This window comes from Pinus tabuliformis, chromosome 1_2, assembly GCF_031772625.1.
Source record: "Pinus tabuliformis cultivar Carrire ecotype Pingquan chromosome 1_2, CPIR1, whole genome shotgun sequence".
Classification (NCBI taxonomy): domain Eukaryota; kingdom Viridiplantae; phylum Streptophyta; class Pinopsida; order Pinales; family Pinaceae; genus Pinus; species Pinus tabuliformis.
Window position 1 is genome coordinate 1,022,723,106 of NC_142298.1, and position 18,291 is coordinate 1,022,741,396.

Here is an 18,291-nt window from a genome sequence, read left to right on the forward strand (position 1 = left end):
TAACTTTAATTCAATTATAATATAATATTTAACTTTAAAAATTCAATTTAAAATATTAACATATATATTTTATAAAAAGCATTTATATAAACTTTATTAACATATATATTTTATAAAAAGCATTTATATAAACTTTATTAACATATATATTTTATAAAAAGCATTTATATAACCTTTATGGTTTTTTATAAAAATGGATAAAGGTTACCTAATGAAATTTTCACCTCTTTTTTTCCTTTATAAAAGCATTTTAATTTTAAATTTATATAAACTTTATGGTTTTTTATAAAAATGGATAAAGGTTAACTAATGAGTTTTTCACCTCTTTTTCTTTAGCGTTAAATATTTACACATAAATTTTGACTATTTTTTCGTAGTGCATTATATTATATTTATGTAACAAATCACGAAAATTTGACCATTGAAAATACATTCACTCCCCACCACAAAACGGTTAAAATACATTTATAGGTGTAATTAAAATATTTTAAATACATTCACTCCCCACCACAAAACGGTTAAAATACATTTATAGGTGTAATTAAAATATTTTACAACGGAAGGTCAACATAACCTTCAACGGTCACTTGAGAATTTGAACCCATGTTCAAAAAAAGTAGGAATGTAGTTATATAGCAAAATTTTTCTCAAAGTTTCTGCTAAAGAATATCAGGATAGCCTGTTTCCATGTTTTTTTTAGATTCCAATATCGGTGGTGGTGTTCCGTAACAATTACATACAGGGAATCCATTCTGTCTAAAGAGATTTCTCTGATCAATTTGATACTATTCTATTCACCGTTGCTAATTTAGCGGGATTCCGGAAGATTTTTTTGGGATTGCTTGGGACGCTCTAAATCTATCTTTTGGCGTTTCAGAGGAAGTTTCGTGATTGTATTTTCAGGATTTTGGCCTTCATTTTCCAGGTAAAGGATCGCATTAGGCTTGGCCTGTTTTTCTGATATTGTTTTATAGTTTTATGGATCCAGTATAAATGTATTGTGGGGAGCAGGGTTTTTGTTGAGGATTGGCAAGAGGAAGGTTTTGAATTTTGGCTATTAGGTGAGAAATTTTGCTTTTTGTTTATTAGGGTTGTTTAGTATATTGCGTTTCAGCTTTGTCTGACATACCCTGTGATTTTGCTATTTATTTACTTTGCGTGGGCCGGTTTTTTTGACATTTGGGTGCTTCTGATATTTGTGGAATAGTAACAGCTCTTAATTTTTTTGGGTTTGTATAGGATATAAAAACTTCAATCTAAGGGATTTTAAAACTCTTTGGCTTAGAATATTAGGGTTTGCAGAGATGGGCTATGGAGATCAAGTTCCAGAAGCAAGCATACCCTCAGTTTCATTTCCTAAACTTCCCACCTAGACCAACTAATGGGTATCAGCCCCTGTCTGTATCGAGTTCCTGAAATCTAACTGAGGTTATTATGTTTATAAGTGGATAGTAGTTGGCTTTTGTTAACCTTTTTTGTTGGAAGTGCTTCAAGATGTTCCCCATCACAAAGAGTGGACTTCATTTGGCTTAGATGCCCAAAACCCTTGTACCTGGCATTATTTTAAACTCGTGCCATGGGGTAGACCCTAGCGAGAATGGAACTCTGCTGACCCAACTAGTGGCTGTGACCTTATGGCCGTGTGGGTTCGGCTTACCTATCTCGTGAGAGTATGCAAAGGTGAAGAGGATTTCGACAATCCTCTTTCTTAAAGGGAAGAGGATTTAGAAACTGCTGTCTTGGGTTGTTGGGATCGCTATAAGGGAAAACGTGAATATGTAAACTGAAGTGATTGAAAACTCTTTAGTGTAGTCTTCCTAAGCAATGGTGAGAACCTGAGTGCCTGTACAGGCTAAAGTTATGTTTTATCTTTGAACTTTTGCCAGCTCAAAATAAAAAATCATGCATTTGGATCTTATATTAACTTATAGGTGTGGTCTAACTATTAGAGTTTTGTCGGACTTCGGTGAAACTTTTTTTGGTTAAATTTTCATTTTCGTTGATTGAATTAGGTTTTTGACTGTATATATGAATTCAACACATTCAAAAACCTTTACGGCACTTGGATTGTGGAGAGTTCACAACTCAAACTTGTGATTCCAGCAAATCCTACCAGATTCTGGGAAATTTTTACTGGAAAAAGTGCCAAAAAAAAACCCTCCAAAACGTCTAACTTATAAACTATGGCCATTTTATATCAATATAGTCAGGGCACTGCAGTGGCATGCTTTATTTTCCTTTTTATTTTTGAAACTCAAAATTCCCAAACGAAAAAAGTTATCCATTGCATTGCCAAAAAGCTTATATATTTATGTACATTGATTTTGCAATGCAACATATTACCTCGTTTTTCAGTTAAAATATATTTGGATGGATTCTGTTTGTGAATACTCTGACAATTGTATGTTGGGGGTGTTTTGTTTTCAATGATTCTTGGGTACCTTTGGTTCGGCAGTGTCGTCTTTCTTTTTAAGTAGTTATGGTTTCTGTCATCAACAATACACCCTTGTCCTGGTGGGGGCCACCATAAACAGTTTATTCTCTGGTTGCATCTTTGTATTTACTTGGCTATTGGAAATTGAGCACATGCCATATTAATAAAGCTTTGGTTACTTTGTTCCAGATCCTGTAAGTTGCTTATGGTGTAAGACTAAGCAGAATGGCAGCACAGATGGAAGTTGTAGATTATCATAGTCTCTCCAGGAGAGAGCTTCAGAACCTGTGCAAGAAACATGGAATACCTGCAAATAAAACAAATGCTTACATGGCAGATGCTCTTAGTTCACTCTCTAAGGTATTTGCTTTCAGTATTTCTAATTTTTATTTCAAACGGTTAGTGTCAAACACCAAACGATAAGTTCAGAAATTATAGTTTACCTGTTACAAACATTCTATTTACGGATGTATATCTAGGATAACTAGAAGTAACCTTTGTCAGATAAGTCCATTTTAAAATTTTATTTCAATGTGCGTGATGTAGATTTTAACCATTCCGGCATTCTATTTTTTGTCTGGAATGATTTAGGTTAATCACCACAGTGGGTTTGGTTCAGTGAACTCTAGAACCTTATCCGAGGATGAAGGAAGTCAATCTTCCCCATCTCAAATAAAAGATGAGAATGAAATGGGTGATACTGTTACCTCAGCAGATACCAAGAAGAATTACCATTCACCTTCTAAAATTGGATCAAAAAGGATTGAACTAATGGAGGAAGATACTACACCTGTAGTGAAGGATACTTATCTGGAAGACTTGGCTGGAAAGGATGCACACAGAGTAATGGGTTTAGGTGATGCAACTGGGACATCTGAAGGACAATGTTTGATGTTGCGTATTGAATCCCACGCTGATGGTGAGGATGATCTTGGTCAAGCGTATGCAGCTGCTGCAAAAAATGCTGCAGAGGGCTCAGAAAACAGCATATCTGGGTCCTCTCCATGTGAGGAAACAAACAAGAAAAATGACAGTCAATCCAATACTATTTTTGAGAAGAGGTCAATTGACGTAAGTGCTTTGGACCAGGTTTTCACATAAGTACTCTTATTATATTTCTCTTTGATTGTATTTGGCAAATCGAATGTTGAAGCCTGCGAACCATAATTATATTGTAGTGTTGCCTGGTATTTGTCCTAGTTATGGTTTCCTTATTGGGTTGTTGCTTTGTGGATTGCAGAAGAAAGAGGTTGGTGAAAAACATCAGGAATTAGCCATTGTTGGTAATGGCACAGGATATAAAACGGCACGTTTGGTAGTGGATACAAAAACTGATTCCTCCAGTCGTCTAAATCATCAAAGGCTGCAAACCGACAACTGTGATGAAACTATAAAGAACCAGAACCATAGTCACAGTGGTGATAGAATGGTCTCGTTAGCAGGTGACGATGCAACTGAAACATCTAAAGGACAGTGTTCTATGCTGCATGTTGAATCCCATTTTGATGGTCAGGATGGCCTTGGTCAAGCATATGAAGATGCTGATAAAAAAATTGCAGAGGGCTCACAAAACGGCATATCTAGGTCCTCTCCATTCAATCAATCCAGTACTTCTTTTGACAAGAGGTCAATTCACACAGCTGTGGACTCTTTGGATCAGGTGGGAGATCTATCTATGGATGTGTCTCCGGGTTATTCAGAGTATGCATCTACTATGGTATGGTCTTTTCAGACTACTCTTGCTATATTTCACATGTAGAAATCATATTACAGTTCTGCTTGGTATTTGTCCTGAATTATGTTTTCTTATTCAGTTGTTCATTTGTGGATTACAGAAGAAAGAGGCTGGTGAAAAACTTCAGGAAGATTGTAATGGCACAAGATATAAAGCAGCTTCTTTGGTACTGGATACAAAAGCTAATTCTTCCATTTGTCTAAATCATCGAACACTGCAAAATTACGGCAGTGATGAAGCTGAAAAGAAGAACCCGAGCCATATTTGCAGCAGTGACGGAATGATTTTGTTGGCAGAAGAAACAGTAGTTGATGATGCTGGGAAAAGAGATAGAGTTTATAGTGGACATGCAAGATTCAAAAAACGTCCAGTCAATAATCCTACGGCCAAGACTTCTGGGAGCTCTTCTCAGTTCTTTGTAGAGTGTGAGAATGGAATTAAACTGTCTGTTGACCTTACACAAGACAGCCCATTAAATTGGATGAAGACTTGTAATTATGAATTTTCATTACCTCAAGACCTTGATGATCACAAGCACGAAAGAGGTCACACTCTCATGGAAAATACAACAAATGGTTCAGCTAAACTAGGTGATTTGCAACCACAGATTCCAGATATTAAGAGTTCAGCAAGTCTAAATCAAATTGCATGCTCTTCAAATTTCCTTCAAAACCAGAGCATTACTTTTACATCTCCTGTTGTCCCAACAAAGAAACCAGAAGCATCTAGGGAGCTGAGACGCACTTCTACAGTTCTCATTCCTCCTCATGGTGCAAATAGAGTCTTGTCTCCATTTAGTTCTCAGAAATCAAGCAGGTTTTTGTCTCTTATTTCTGCTCAGAAGACAAACAGTTTTTTATTCCCATCTTCAGCAGTTGCGCGTGGAAAACATTGGATCTCCGATAATGAAGAGGTATATGAATCCTTCTTCTTCAGTAGCCTTTATAATGGCCACTTATTAAATTCAACATAAATGCAATAGCAAGCAACAGTGCAACTCCACAGTAGCCGCAATTTGTTTGCATCTATGGTGTGCTATGAAAGTAACTTCGTTGGCTGTGATTTAGTCTGATGCTGTAATCTCGATATTTGGCTCTGATTTAATCTGATGCTGTAATCTTGATATTTGGCTGGGATTTGCAGATTGACCAGTTAAGTTGTTTATCTGAAAGAAGTGAGCCAATGACAGCAGAGCCATCAAAAGTAGTAGAAGATTTTCATGGAGAGTCAGGTGCACCAGAAAAAAATATGCTGCTTTCCCAGAATAAGCCTTTGAACAATGAGCGTCAAGATGTGGAAATGGCAGAACAAAGCCATTCTTCTATCAAACTGTCAATGAATGAAATAGGCGAGGAGCAAGATATCCAACATAGAGGGAAGGTATGCAAGTTCCATCAAGCGATGAAATGAAAGGGACTTTGGGTGTTTCTATACTTGGGTGCTTCTAGTTTCTCTATTTCAGTTTTGGGAAGAGCATAACTAGTTATTGACAAGGTTTTCTGTGAGAACATGTACAAACCAAATGTGAATGTGGCTTTATGGAAGTTTCCTCAAGTAATGAAATAAAAGGGGGTTTGGGTGTTTCTAGTTTCCTTTGATTTTTTGTGATCAGAAGATATGTGAATTGTTGTGGTGTAACTATATGGTAGAACATAACTAGTTATTGGCATTGCCAATGATTTCTATGAGGACACTGTACAATGCTACAAAACGAGTGTGAAGGTGGCTTTATGTCGTTAAGTTTGATTTCAAGGAGCAATATGCCTTTAGTAGGGAGAAAGCGGTTGGTTGAGAGAAAACTCAAAATGGAGGAAATCGGTAACATATTTTTGTTATAGATGGTGATTCTTTTAATTCCTAAAATTAGAAAAGTACAAAGTTAACTATTACCAAATCTATATTCTCGAAGATATCTATCATCGTAACTATCTAAAATTTGGGGAATGTTAATAGAGGAAGTTTCAATGTTGGATATTTATAGTGTTTTCTTTTTAAAAGAATGGTGATAAAATGGCAAATTAGAGATCAATGGACAAAAGTTGTCACTAGTTTGTTCCCAATCTGTTTAATACAGAATGCTATTCCAGGTGATATTGTTGAAATTAATAGGGAATTTGTTCTGTAAATTTCTGTTATGAGTTCTTTTAATTTTCTGTCATTCCATATATCACGGGTCTTAAAAAACCATACTAATTTGGATAGAGCGCAGTCTAGTTTTATATAAATATATTCTAGATTGGTAGGTTATAAATAAATTTCAGAGCCAGTCAAGATCAATCTGGAATTACATTAGAGCAGTTGTGGTCTTTTATCATGTGGTTTTACTTCGATCTACAAGCAGAGGCTGATGACAACTTCTGTCTTTTGAAGGTTTTTCATAACGAAGAGAAGGAAGCCGAGGGGTGAGTAATACCTTGAAAACTTTGATTCTTTTATATATAAATATTCTCTGGAAGATAAATTTCTAAAACTTGTTATGCTTTATTTCCAGTATTTTACAGGTGAACTATTCCCTGAAGAAGGCTCAGAAAGAAAATGCTATAAAAGATTTCCAAGGCGATGACGCGAGGATTATTTCAAGGTACAAGGATAGCTACAAGAAATCTCCATTTACTAAGAATTTACGAGGCATGAAAAGTTTGGCAAGAGCATCTACCATGCGAACTGATATCCTGGCAAAAAGAAGGGCTATGCCTTTTGCAGAAAGAGATTCTGCCCACTCACAGCCTTCATTGCAGTTGAGTCAAAATGTACAGGAAATTCAATCTGAAGATGCTACAGAGACTTCGGTAATCTCTCCTAGAGTATATCGTGAGAGAGATCTTTGTGTGTCTGGACTAAATCTGGGGAAGGACCCATCGCAAAATGTTCCACACATGCTTGCATCTTCAACACTTTTGGCATCAGAAAAAACGGATGATTTAACAGTGATTGGCAATGAGGACTCAAGAAAAAGCAGCACTGGTATTAGTGAATCATATCAGAAAGTGTCAGCTTCGCCCTTTAAAGCCTTTGCAAGGAGACGGTTCTTAGAGAGAGCGTTGGCAGAATCGAGAGAAAGATTTCAGGCACAGAAGATGCAACACACTGGTAATAACAATTGCTTTTCCACAGAAAAGCTTTCCAGCAATATTGTATATGCTGGATGTGAAAACCAGAAGAGCGAATCTGCATGCATTTTGCAGGAGTTAAATTCGACTAATTCTAACATCTTTGAGACTGAAAATGAGTACAGTGAAAGGGTCACTGAACGTCAGAAAAGGCACCGGGAACAGTTTAAGACACCTCTGTCAGGGAAGTCTAAAAGGAAGGCAATAGAAATTGCCAAAAGTATGGCTTTGGTTCAACGAAATGAGATCCTAAAATCGAAAAGGGGAATAACTTCAGGAATTTAGTCATCATGAGGAGAGCTTTAACATGGATCTCATTATTCACAACTCATGCATACATAATGCCATTGGGATCTTCAGTTACTTAATTAGAGGTGCCTGCATGGATTCGATCTTTATATTCAGATAATAGTTTTGGAAACATATAGTTAATTTAAGTCACTCTTGATAATTCCAAATACGCATTTGCCTAACATATTAGATAATTGTCCTATGCCAATTAAGATATTAGTTCTAAATTAATACTCCTTGTTTTGCATGTTTGCAGGTGGATGACCATTCTATTGATGTTTGCCTAAAAGGGACGGACTGGCCTGAGTAAATGCTCGCTACTCTGTATATATAGGCAACTGATTGGTTTTTATGGAAATAATCCTTGAATAATTTGGAATCATTTGAGCTGGTTTTAAAACACGAAGTCCAGCCATATTTCCTGGTTATATATTTGAAGTACATATAGGCAAACTGATTGGTTTTTATGGAAATAATCCTTGCATAATTTGGAATCCATTTGAGCTGGTTTTAAAACAAGAAGTCCAGCCATATTTCCTGGTTATATATTTGAAGTACATCATTAGTGATCTCCATGCAGATCATTGATTCATTGACCATATTTTTAATTGGTCTCGGCACGTATCTTTAATTTAACTCTGGCATTGGAGTATGCTGGTCTAAGAGAAAGATGATTGTCAGAGCTACTTTTGTAGACGAATAAAATTTTACCATTCATTTATTTTGCCTCGTGATCTCAGCATATTTATTTGTTTAAGGCAGGTTTTGCTTATCAATATTTGATTTTTAATAAGATGCAATGATAAATGTCTTCTGATTCTATGCGTGAATTTACTCAATTTTCCCTGTGAATATGTTCTTTTTAATAAATTAATCAAACTTAAGAACGGGTGACAAACTGGCCTTCAAAGTGAAGATATCACAGGGATGTTTAAACCCATAAATATTTCATGTTGTATAGATTTCCCTTCTACTTGTTAACACAACCTAGTTGCAGTTCCCATTATTATCTATTTTTAACTCGGTGACTTTGCATTTGGGCCACTTTGACTATAAACCTTATTATCGTACTCCTGTGTCTATGAGCTGGCCAGATTCATTCATTGCGTCAATAAGTTAATAGTTTGAAGCGATGTATGGTGCCATCTTTCTGTCCATTGGGCACGACTCCTAGGTGTTGGAACAACAGATTGAATGCTCCCATACCTGTGCTGCATGAGCTCTCTTAAGGGCAACGGTGATTATTTGGGTTGCTTTGGAGGTGGCCTCATCTTGTTGAACTTAGTTGCCTGTATATGAGTCATTGGCTCCAATCGTTGAGCTATCAGATTACATGCTCGCATAACTCCACTGTCACCTTTTTAACTTGATTCTCAACCTGCAAGGCACACTTTGCACTTTGACAATTGCAAAACATTCCATGAAGCTCAGATTTTCAATTATTACAATTCTGAAAAACATTGTCCAAATTGAATACGTTATATAGTAGTACAATTCTGACAACGCTGCCATGTGCATACGGCTCTGTAGACCAACAGAAGTCATCCTCTATAACAGTTTTTCTTATAAATGATACGAGGATATACAAGTGCATAATAATGACCTTTTTTCAGAAGAAAAAAACTGACTGGTTTATATTAGAGAAATCAATATACAAGTACATATGGTTCGATCAAGAAAGTTCAGAATTTTTCTATCATCTAACCGGTATTCATCCCTTAACTGGGTGTTCAACTATATATGCTAAAAGAAAAAACTACAAAAAAAAAACTGTAAACTGTAACCATTTCTACAGACCTTATAATGACCTTATAGAAATCTGTCATCCACTCTTATACCGTCCTAACTCTTTTGATAAAATTTCAAAAATAAACGTAGAAAATAGTTCTTCAATAGAGTGTCGCAATTCCATCACCGGAAATTTAGGGAAGTCCTTGAGATTGAAAAAAGGCTAAACAATCTCAATAGAGATGATGGCTGGAATATCAGTGGCTGCTGGGTCCCAGCCCTCTCCCCTAGTCGTTTTTTTCCTTTCTTCCCCTCCCTTAAATAAACTATTAATTAATTTTTAATATGGTAGTTTTTTTTTTCTAGCACTTGAATTCTCTAATATTTATTCATTTAAAGAACTCTTTGATGATTAATTTAAACTTAATTTATAATTAATTTAATTTATTTTAATATATATTTATTTATATGTTCTTTTAACTTATATTTTAATTAAAATATAATTAATTATTACTATATTTTTAACTTTAATAACTAAAATATAATTAACTATTACTCTATTGTTAACTTTATAACTAATTAATATTTATATAAGAACTTTGATATCTAACAATTTTAAATTAATGTATTTTATGCTTTACTTATTCTAACAATTTTAAGTTAATTTATTTTAATATATATTTATATATGCCCCTTTAACTTATATTAAAATTTAATTAACTATTTTATATATAATAACCTTGATATCTAACAATTTGAAATTAATTTATTTTATGATAATATATTAATTTTACTTATTCTAATATATATTTATAAAATAGTTCACATACATTTATTTTAATAAGAATATTAATAACCGAATTAACTTATTTAAATAAATAAAGTTTATACCCCTTATCAAAGTCAAACTAGCCGTTTCCCAGTCAAATCTAGCTATTGTCATTTTAGCCGTTACCTTGTCTAGAAAATTGGGTCATTGGATATTTTGCCCTATCTATATAATGTGCAAAGCGAGATCTGCTCATTCAACTTGTCTTGACGATGAACCACACTAGTTGGTTTGAAACGCGTCGACAAAAGTATCTCTATGTGATTTTTGTCGAAGAATCTTCAAAAATTTGATATGGATCACAGAAGCCTAAATTCAATTAATAGTTCTTCACTTAAAAAAAGACCATACCTTGAAATAAAAAAAAAAAACTTCGTCTCTATTGAGGCTTTTCCAAAAAAATTTATAGGCAACCTTTCCAAGTTGTCTAAATCTGGTATAATTCTGTTGTATTTTAAAAAAAAGTTATAGGGATGAATAATCACATATAGTACATGGGTTCCACATTTTACTTGTTTTTATTTTTACATCTATTATTATAATAGTTATTGATTATTGAATTGAGATTAAGATTTTAGAATGGAATGTTATTTTATTCACTTAGGTTTTATAACTATAAATGATATGTTGAACTCAAAATGAGTATATTGTTGTAATGACTCTCAGTCTTATTGTTGACCTGGTATTGTATCTTGAAGAATCTAGGCTTTACTATGAATACCATCCTCGCTATGAGGGAAAGTATTTGGGGGTTTTCCTCAAGATGTGTTACTTGGAAAAAAAAATCTTAACATATATGATAATGTTGTTTGTGATGTTTTAGAAAGCAAATGACATCTGAATTTTGATAGAATGTAATATTCCATTTTCTTATTTATCGTGGTATTTGCCCATGGTATATACCGTGGTATTTGCCCATGGTGCCTGTGGTATTTGCCTTCGTTTTTTGAGGGAAAACAATAAAAATAAAGTTTCGAGAGAGTCCATCAAGCCTATAAAAGGGACTCTCAAGCCTATAAAATGGGATAGGAGCCTGATAGTGGGATCATCCCAAGTTTAACTACCTTATTGTGTTTTCTTGAGAACTTGGTGTGACCAGTTCCAATTTGATCTTGGGACGAAAACCCCGCAGTGACATTGTGTGGTGGATTCATTTAGAATTCACAAGTGGGCTTTAGTGTCTTAGATTAGTCATTGTTGAGCAAATGTACATGCTATTGGTAGGAGGTTAAGTATGTCTTGCATGAGCATATATATCGTTTTCAGTTATTAATATAAATAAGAGTTTGCATTTTCAAATCCCTTTGGTATTTGATGTTTTTGATTGCAAGCATTTTAATTAGAACACTCAAGTGTGCCAGAGATGTTAATAATTTTGACATTTGGGATCTTACAATGGTATGAGAGCTGTGCATCCTACCGGGTTTTGCTAGCAAATTTCTTTTTTTTCTTTATTTACTGGTTTGAAGATTCTTGTCGTAACTTCAGTGGGATTTCTTTTCATCTTAGCCAACATTCTGTTAGAAAATCAGAAAGGCAGTAAAGATTTTCTTGATCTTGATAATTACTTGTGATGTTTCTTATTATTATTATTCTTTATATCTTCTTTTTTTAGTTCATCAAGCAATTACCAAAAAAAACAACACATAAAACAATAGACATACACCATATGTAGGCACATGCTGGGGCAAAAGCTCCCTCGAGGGGAAAACCTAGTCAAGATAATTATTCCTTTCAATAGTATTCTTTGAGACTCTTCACCTGAGACCAAGACCAGAGTTTCCCTCCACACCATGTTAGCCTCCCAAAATTTCGACTATGCAGCAACTTACGACAAATGTGAGCTTCTGGCAACAGTGAAACTTGGAAGACTTCGATCTCCCAATCTAGAGCACGAAACAGAGAGAGATAGAAACCAAAATTTCAATTTTCCTTATCTCCTTAGACTTCCCCAAACTCTCATTCACTTTGGCTTCCTGGCAACAAACTTCGCACCTTTTCCTAGCTACAAGAGAACTTCTCACTTCTACCCAGCAACAAGAGATTTTCATACTTCTTCCAGCTACATGAGAATTCGAACTTGATGAGAGATTGATGTTGCAAATGAATTCGATGACCTTCCTTTTATAGGCTTCTTGTGGGGTCGAATAGGGTCCTTAGGCCGACTTGATTTTCTTCTAGGCCATCATGGTGTGGAGATTGCATAATTCATATTTGACTCAATAATTAACCTTTTTACATGGTTCAAAAGCCTAAGAAGGGTCTTTTTAAATGTACAATAACTCTATAGACTCATAATAAATCCTAGAAGTTCTCAATGGGGACTTTGATCTAAAACATGGTGACCCAAACATGGTGACCCAAGCTTTAATAAGTCACAATAATAATAATAATTATTTTTTTTTATTCTTTTGATAAGTACATTACATAATGATTCAAGTACATTATTGAAGACTGAACATAGTTACATTTTCTAACACTCCCTCTTAACTAGGGAGGTATTCATAATGTACAAATATAATGGAAGATATCAAACTATATGAACTATGAAGAACTTTAGGCATCATAATGCCATGGACTAGATTCCTGACCAGGGCAATCTATCGAAATAGTCACTCAAAAGTTTAAGCACTGCAATGCCATGGACTAGATTCTTGACCAAGGAAATCTATCCAGGTGGGACTAAGATGGACTCAAGCTTTCAACCCCTTTAGTTACCCTCATGTTTACTTGCTAACCATCAACCCAAAAATCCAGGTGTGTATCAAAAAACAAAGCTCACTAATCAACACCACCTTTCCAACTTCAGTGCTCAGACGTTAGCACAAAGTGTCAGCCATATGTCTTCCCAGGCAATGCTTCACTCACAAAGCCTCAATACCCATTGATCCAATAGATCGAGAATGACCAATCTCTCCCAATTAATCTGATTGGTAACCAACATGCTATCAAAATCTTCGAGAGATTCACCTATACAAACAAAACCCCAATCAATAATACACTTTCACATGTATACAAACCTCTGGGGTCTTTCAAACAACTTGATGTTGCTTCTCAACTTTCCACAGTAGGACTATCAACTGAATCTTTGACAGAAGATTCCTCAATCATATGTTTTCCTTCCTACTTTTCATGCAACAACATATCCCCCGAAATTCATTCTTCAATTAATACCAAGCTATGCCCTCCCTCTCAACCAAGAAGCACTTCTTTGTTCGAATTCACTCTTAATCTTAGGGAGATCTCTTCTATTCATGCTTCCTCTGGGAGACCAAATTCTTCCTTTTTGACATCGGAGAATCTTTCATGGCTTTCAACCATTTTATCAGAGTTATCATCAACCTCATCATGCTTATCACTTCAACGAACATCTTCACCAAGTATTGTGTACATGCACAACTTCAATAGATCGAGAATGACCAGTCTCTCCCAATTAATCTGATTGGTAACCAACATGCTATTAAAATCTTCGAGAGATTCACCTGTACAAACACAACCCCAATCAATAATACACTTTCACATGTACATAATCAAATAAAAACCTCTGGGTCTTTCAAACAACTTGATGTTGCTTCTCAACTTTCCACAGTAGGACTATCAACTGAATTTTTGACAGAAGATTCCTCAATCATATGTTTTCCTTCCTACTTTTCATGCAACAACATATCTTCCGAAATTCATTCTTCAATTAATACCAAGCTATGCCCTTCCTCTCAACCAAGAAGCACTTATTTGTTCGAACTCCCTCTTAATCTTAGGGAGATCTCTTCTATTCATGCTTCCTCCGGGAGACCAACTTCTTCCTTTTTGACATCGAAGAATCTTTCATGGCTTTCAACCATTTCATCAGAGTTATCATCAACCTCATCATGCTTATCATATCAACGAACATCTTCACCAAGTTGAAGATTGTGTACATGCATAACTTCAATAGATCGAGAATGACCAATATCTCCCAATTAATCTGATTGGTAACCAACACGCTATCAAAATATTTGAGAGATTCACCTGTACAAACAAAACCCCAATCAATAATACACTTTCACATGTATACAAACCTCTGGGGTCTTTCAAACAACTTGATGTTGCTTCTCAACTTTCCACAATAGGACTATCAACTGAATCTTTGATAGAAGATTCCTCAATCATATGTTTTCCTTCCTACTTTTCATGCAACAACATATCCTCTGAAATTCATTCTTCAATTAATACCAAGCTATGCCCTCCCTCTCAACCAAGAAGCACTTCTTTGTTTGAAGTCCCTCTTAATATTAGGGAGATCTCTTCTATTCATGCTTCCTCAGGGAGACCAACTTCTTCCTTTTTGACATCGAAGAATCTTTCGTGGCTTTCAACTATTTCATCAGAGTTATTATCAACCTCATCATGCTTATCACATCAACGAACATCTTCACCAAGTTGAAGATTGTGTACATGCACAACTTCAATAGCAAGGACAACCAAATCTATAGAAGCATGATGTAGCTGTATCAAAATCACAAAAGCATTTCATATTTATACATATCAAATACCCAAATTTGATTATAAACAAGAGACATATACTCTTCAACATCTTGCTAGGGACTTTGTTATACACCCTAGACTACTTCATAACAACATTCATTCCATCTAGGGTTTCAATGTGTCTTCCAAAGGTATGACATAACTTACTACAACATATAACAAATCCTAGAAACAATTTACACAAATATAGATCTACAAAGTATCTTACAACCTTTAGAAATACATATGTTAGACTTCTCACTAGGGATTCATACAAATCCTAGATTTCATACAAAAGAATCAATCAAAGTCAATCACAACTTAGTCATTAACCTGACCAGCTTCCACTAGGGTTAGTTCCAACCCCTAGATTTTCAATCAACCATCAATCAATCACTAACATGACTAGCTACTACTAGGGTTAGTTGCAAACCCTATATTTCTGAGCAATCATCAAACTCAACCAAAAATTCAAATTTCAATAATCTCAAATGTCAAAACATATAGTCAACATTCATCAAAGATTTCTACTACTACTAAAGTTCAACTCCAAAACTTTTGGATTCCATTTTTCACAAATTCAACAATCTTACACAGATCTCAAATCATCATATTTCAGAGATTTTACTTTGACTAAGGTTTAACTCCAAAACCTTAGAATTCCACAATCTCAACAATCATTAAATACATAGATCTCAGATTGTTCCATTTCACACTAGGCAATGTTACTACTAGGATTTAACTGCAAAACGCTAGATTTTTTCACATTCCAACAACCATCTAATAGATTTTAAATTGTTATATCACACATATTAGACAATTTAAATTCACTAGGGTTTAGCTACAACACCCTAGATTTTCAGATATCATCGTCCTAGAATCTCAGACAAGGACTTCCATTAAATCCTAAAACTTATGACCATCAATGACTAGGTCCACACACATATCTAGGAATTCATAACCATATATAAGCATATCATATGTCCAACAACATTAATATATCTAACCTAGACCAAGCTAGGGTTTCAATCAAAAGGACACATCTATACATGCCTAGATTTCATCATCATGCAAATACATTTCATGTGTTAGTCAAACCCAAACTTAACAATGATCAATGAGAGTTAGACCCACAACCATCTTGAATACACTCGGGTTTGATCAAACAAACACACACATACCAAAGAGAACCATTCTAAGACAAAATAAGGGTCTTGTTCACACATTCCACCAAGCCCTAATGAGCTCAGGTTCCAATGTAGAAACATAGCAAACTTAACATTTACCAAAACTTCAAAGGTTCAGGATTTTAGACCTTATCATTTCGACTCTAACAAGTTAGGTTTTCCTAATCATACCAAAACCCTAAACATGACATCATCAATAAAACTTCAACTAGCATTTCACAACATCCCTAAACAATTTAGGGTTTTAGACATTCACATTAGCATACCCTTCAGTTAGGGTTTTCCAGAACCTATCTAGGGTTCTACAAAATCATTTAAGAGTGGTGTGGGTAGATTTATCAAGAGATGAATCACCCAAACAAGAATCACTAAGATTCAATATAGCTAGTCATAACAAAATTAGTAATAGATCATCAAATGAGTAATCCTTTCAATCAATGTATTTAAAGCATACCTTTGTTTCTTGACTAACCGTGTCTTGGGAGATCCTCCTTGCAAATGTTTTCCATAATCAGGACAATAGAGGGAGAAAGGTGATTAGTATTTAATCAAAACTAAATGAGTACATGAACCCAAAATACTGAAAAGACATGGGATACTTATCTTTGGAATTTGTTGGTGGCTCCCTCCAAAGCTTGAGGGATACCTACAAACTTAAAAGAAATAGAAAATGTCTTTTCCAAAATATGTTAAGAACCTATAAATTCTAAAACATATAAAACAAGATATATAAAGCTACAAACAAATGACTTAATAGTGTAAGTCCCTAATGTTGGTTTCTTTGGGCTTGAATTTTTTTGAGTCTCCTTCTATAGCAAGGTTGGCTTGATCCCTTACTCTCTTCTTTTTCTTTGGATTCTCGGGACAATCACTTTTGTAGTGACCCTTCTTATGACATTCATAGCACTCTATCTTGGACATGTCAACCTTCTTCCTTGGTCACTTCGATCTCTTTCCTTTATGATGAGCAACATAAGCATTTGATAATCCTTCAGGATTGACAACCATTGAGATCCTTAATTCTTCTTGATTACAGGCGGTCCATAATTCTTCAAAGGTGGGAGCTACCTTCCAACTGTTGAGACCTACAACAAATGCACCCCAAGAGGTTGGCAATCCTAATAGAGCAATGATCACTAGTTATTTTTTCTGGAATAATCTCATCAATGGCCAAGAAATCATCCCCGAGTCTAGCTATCTTCACAAAAAGGTTGCCACAATATCTTCTTTAGTCATCTTCGTAGTCCTTAGCTCATTCTTCAAACTTTCTACTTGACCAATAGTCTTAATAGTAAACAACTTCGATAAGGCTTCATACATATCCTGAGCATGTTCGATGTTAGCTATGAAAGGGACAAGATTTTATTTTATCCCTTCTACCGTCAGAGTCACGACCACCGATTCCAATTCCCTATATTTTTCTTTGTCCGCATCACTGGCTTCTTCTGTAGGCTTCTTTACTTTTCCTTTTACCAAGTCTAGTACCTTGTTCTTCTTGAGGATTAGGTCAACCCTCTTATTCCAAGATCTGAAGTTAGATGCTCCTTCAAGTTTGTTCTCACCCTTGATTGAGTTAGAAATCTTCCTTGAATATACTAGACTCCTTCCTCGAGATAATACTTATGAATGGATCAAGTGATTGAGATTTCATTTTTCTTCCTTTTTCACCAAAGCTCTGAAACCATGTTAGAAAATTAGAAAGATAGTAAAGATTTTCTTGATCTTGATAATTACTTGTGATGTTTCTTCTTATTATTGTTCTTTACATCTTATTTATTAATTCACCAAGCAATTACCAAAAGCAACAACACATAAAACAATAGACACCAGATGTAGGTACATGCTAGAGAAAAACCCCCCTTGAGGGGAAAACCCAGTCAAGATAATTCTTCCTTTCAATAGTATTCTTTGAGACTCTTCACCCTAGACCAGGACCAGACCCTCCACACCACATCAGCCTCCCAAAATTTCGACCTCTTCCTAGCAACTTCGACTATGCAGCAACTTACGGAAACTGGCAGCTTTCGACAATAGTGAAACTTGGAAGACTTTGATCTCCCAATCTAGAGCACAAAATAGAGAGAGAGACACCAAAATTTTGATTTTCCTTGTCTCCTTAGACTTCCCCAAACTTGCATTCACTTCGACTTCGTGACAACAAACTTTGCACCTTTTCCTAGCTACAAGAGAACTTTGCACTTCTGCCCAACAACAAGAGATTTTCACACTTCTTCTAGCTACAAGAGAATTTAAACTTGAAGAGAGAATGATGCTACAAATCAATTCGATGACCTTCCTTTTATAGGCTTTTTTGTGGGGTCGAATAGGATCCTTATGCCGGCTTGATTTTCTTTTAGACTAACATGGTGTGGAGGTTACATAATTCATATTTGACTCAATACTTAACCTTTTTACATGATTCAAAAGCCCAAGAAGGGTCTCTTTAAATGTACAATAACTCTATAAACTTATAA

At 35.1% G+C, this 18,291-nt stretch overlaps 1 protein-coding gene across 1 annotated transcript; it reads left to right on the forward strand.

The window, feature by feature from the left end:
- Window positions 1-667: 667 nt before the first annotated feature.
- On the forward strand, window positions 668-7,606 carry LOC149209595 (uncharacterized). Its single transcript, XM_089396414.1, has 8 exons — window positions 668-925; window positions 2,624-2,794; window positions 3,026-3,505; window positions 3,675-4,151; window positions 4,270-5,082; window positions 5,313-5,549; window positions 6,540-6,571; window positions 6,661-7,606. The coding sequence occupies exons 2-8, from the start codon at window positions 2,660-2,662 to the stop codon at window positions 7,562-7,564; spliced, it is 3,078 nt and encodes a 1,025-aa protein (XP_089252540.1). The 5' UTR covers window positions 668-925; window positions 2,624-2,659; the 3' UTR covers window positions 7,565-7,606.
- Window positions 7,607-18,291: the final 10,685 nt, after the last annotated feature.

Bases quoted from the DNA above. Each gene is read 5' to 3' on its own strand.
- LOC149209595 (XM_089396414.1), top strand. From the start codon at position 2,660: ATGGCAGCACAGATGGAAGTTGTAGATTATCATAGTCTCTCCAGGAGA. The intron at 4,152-4,269 runs GTATGGTCTTTT...TGTGGATTACAG, and splicing joins CAGAGTATGCATCTACTATG to AAGAAAGAGGCTGGTGAAAA. The intron at 5,083-5,312 runs GTATATGAATCC...TGGGATTTGCAG, and splicing joins GGATCTCCGATAATGAAGAG to ATTGACCAGTTAAGTTGTTT.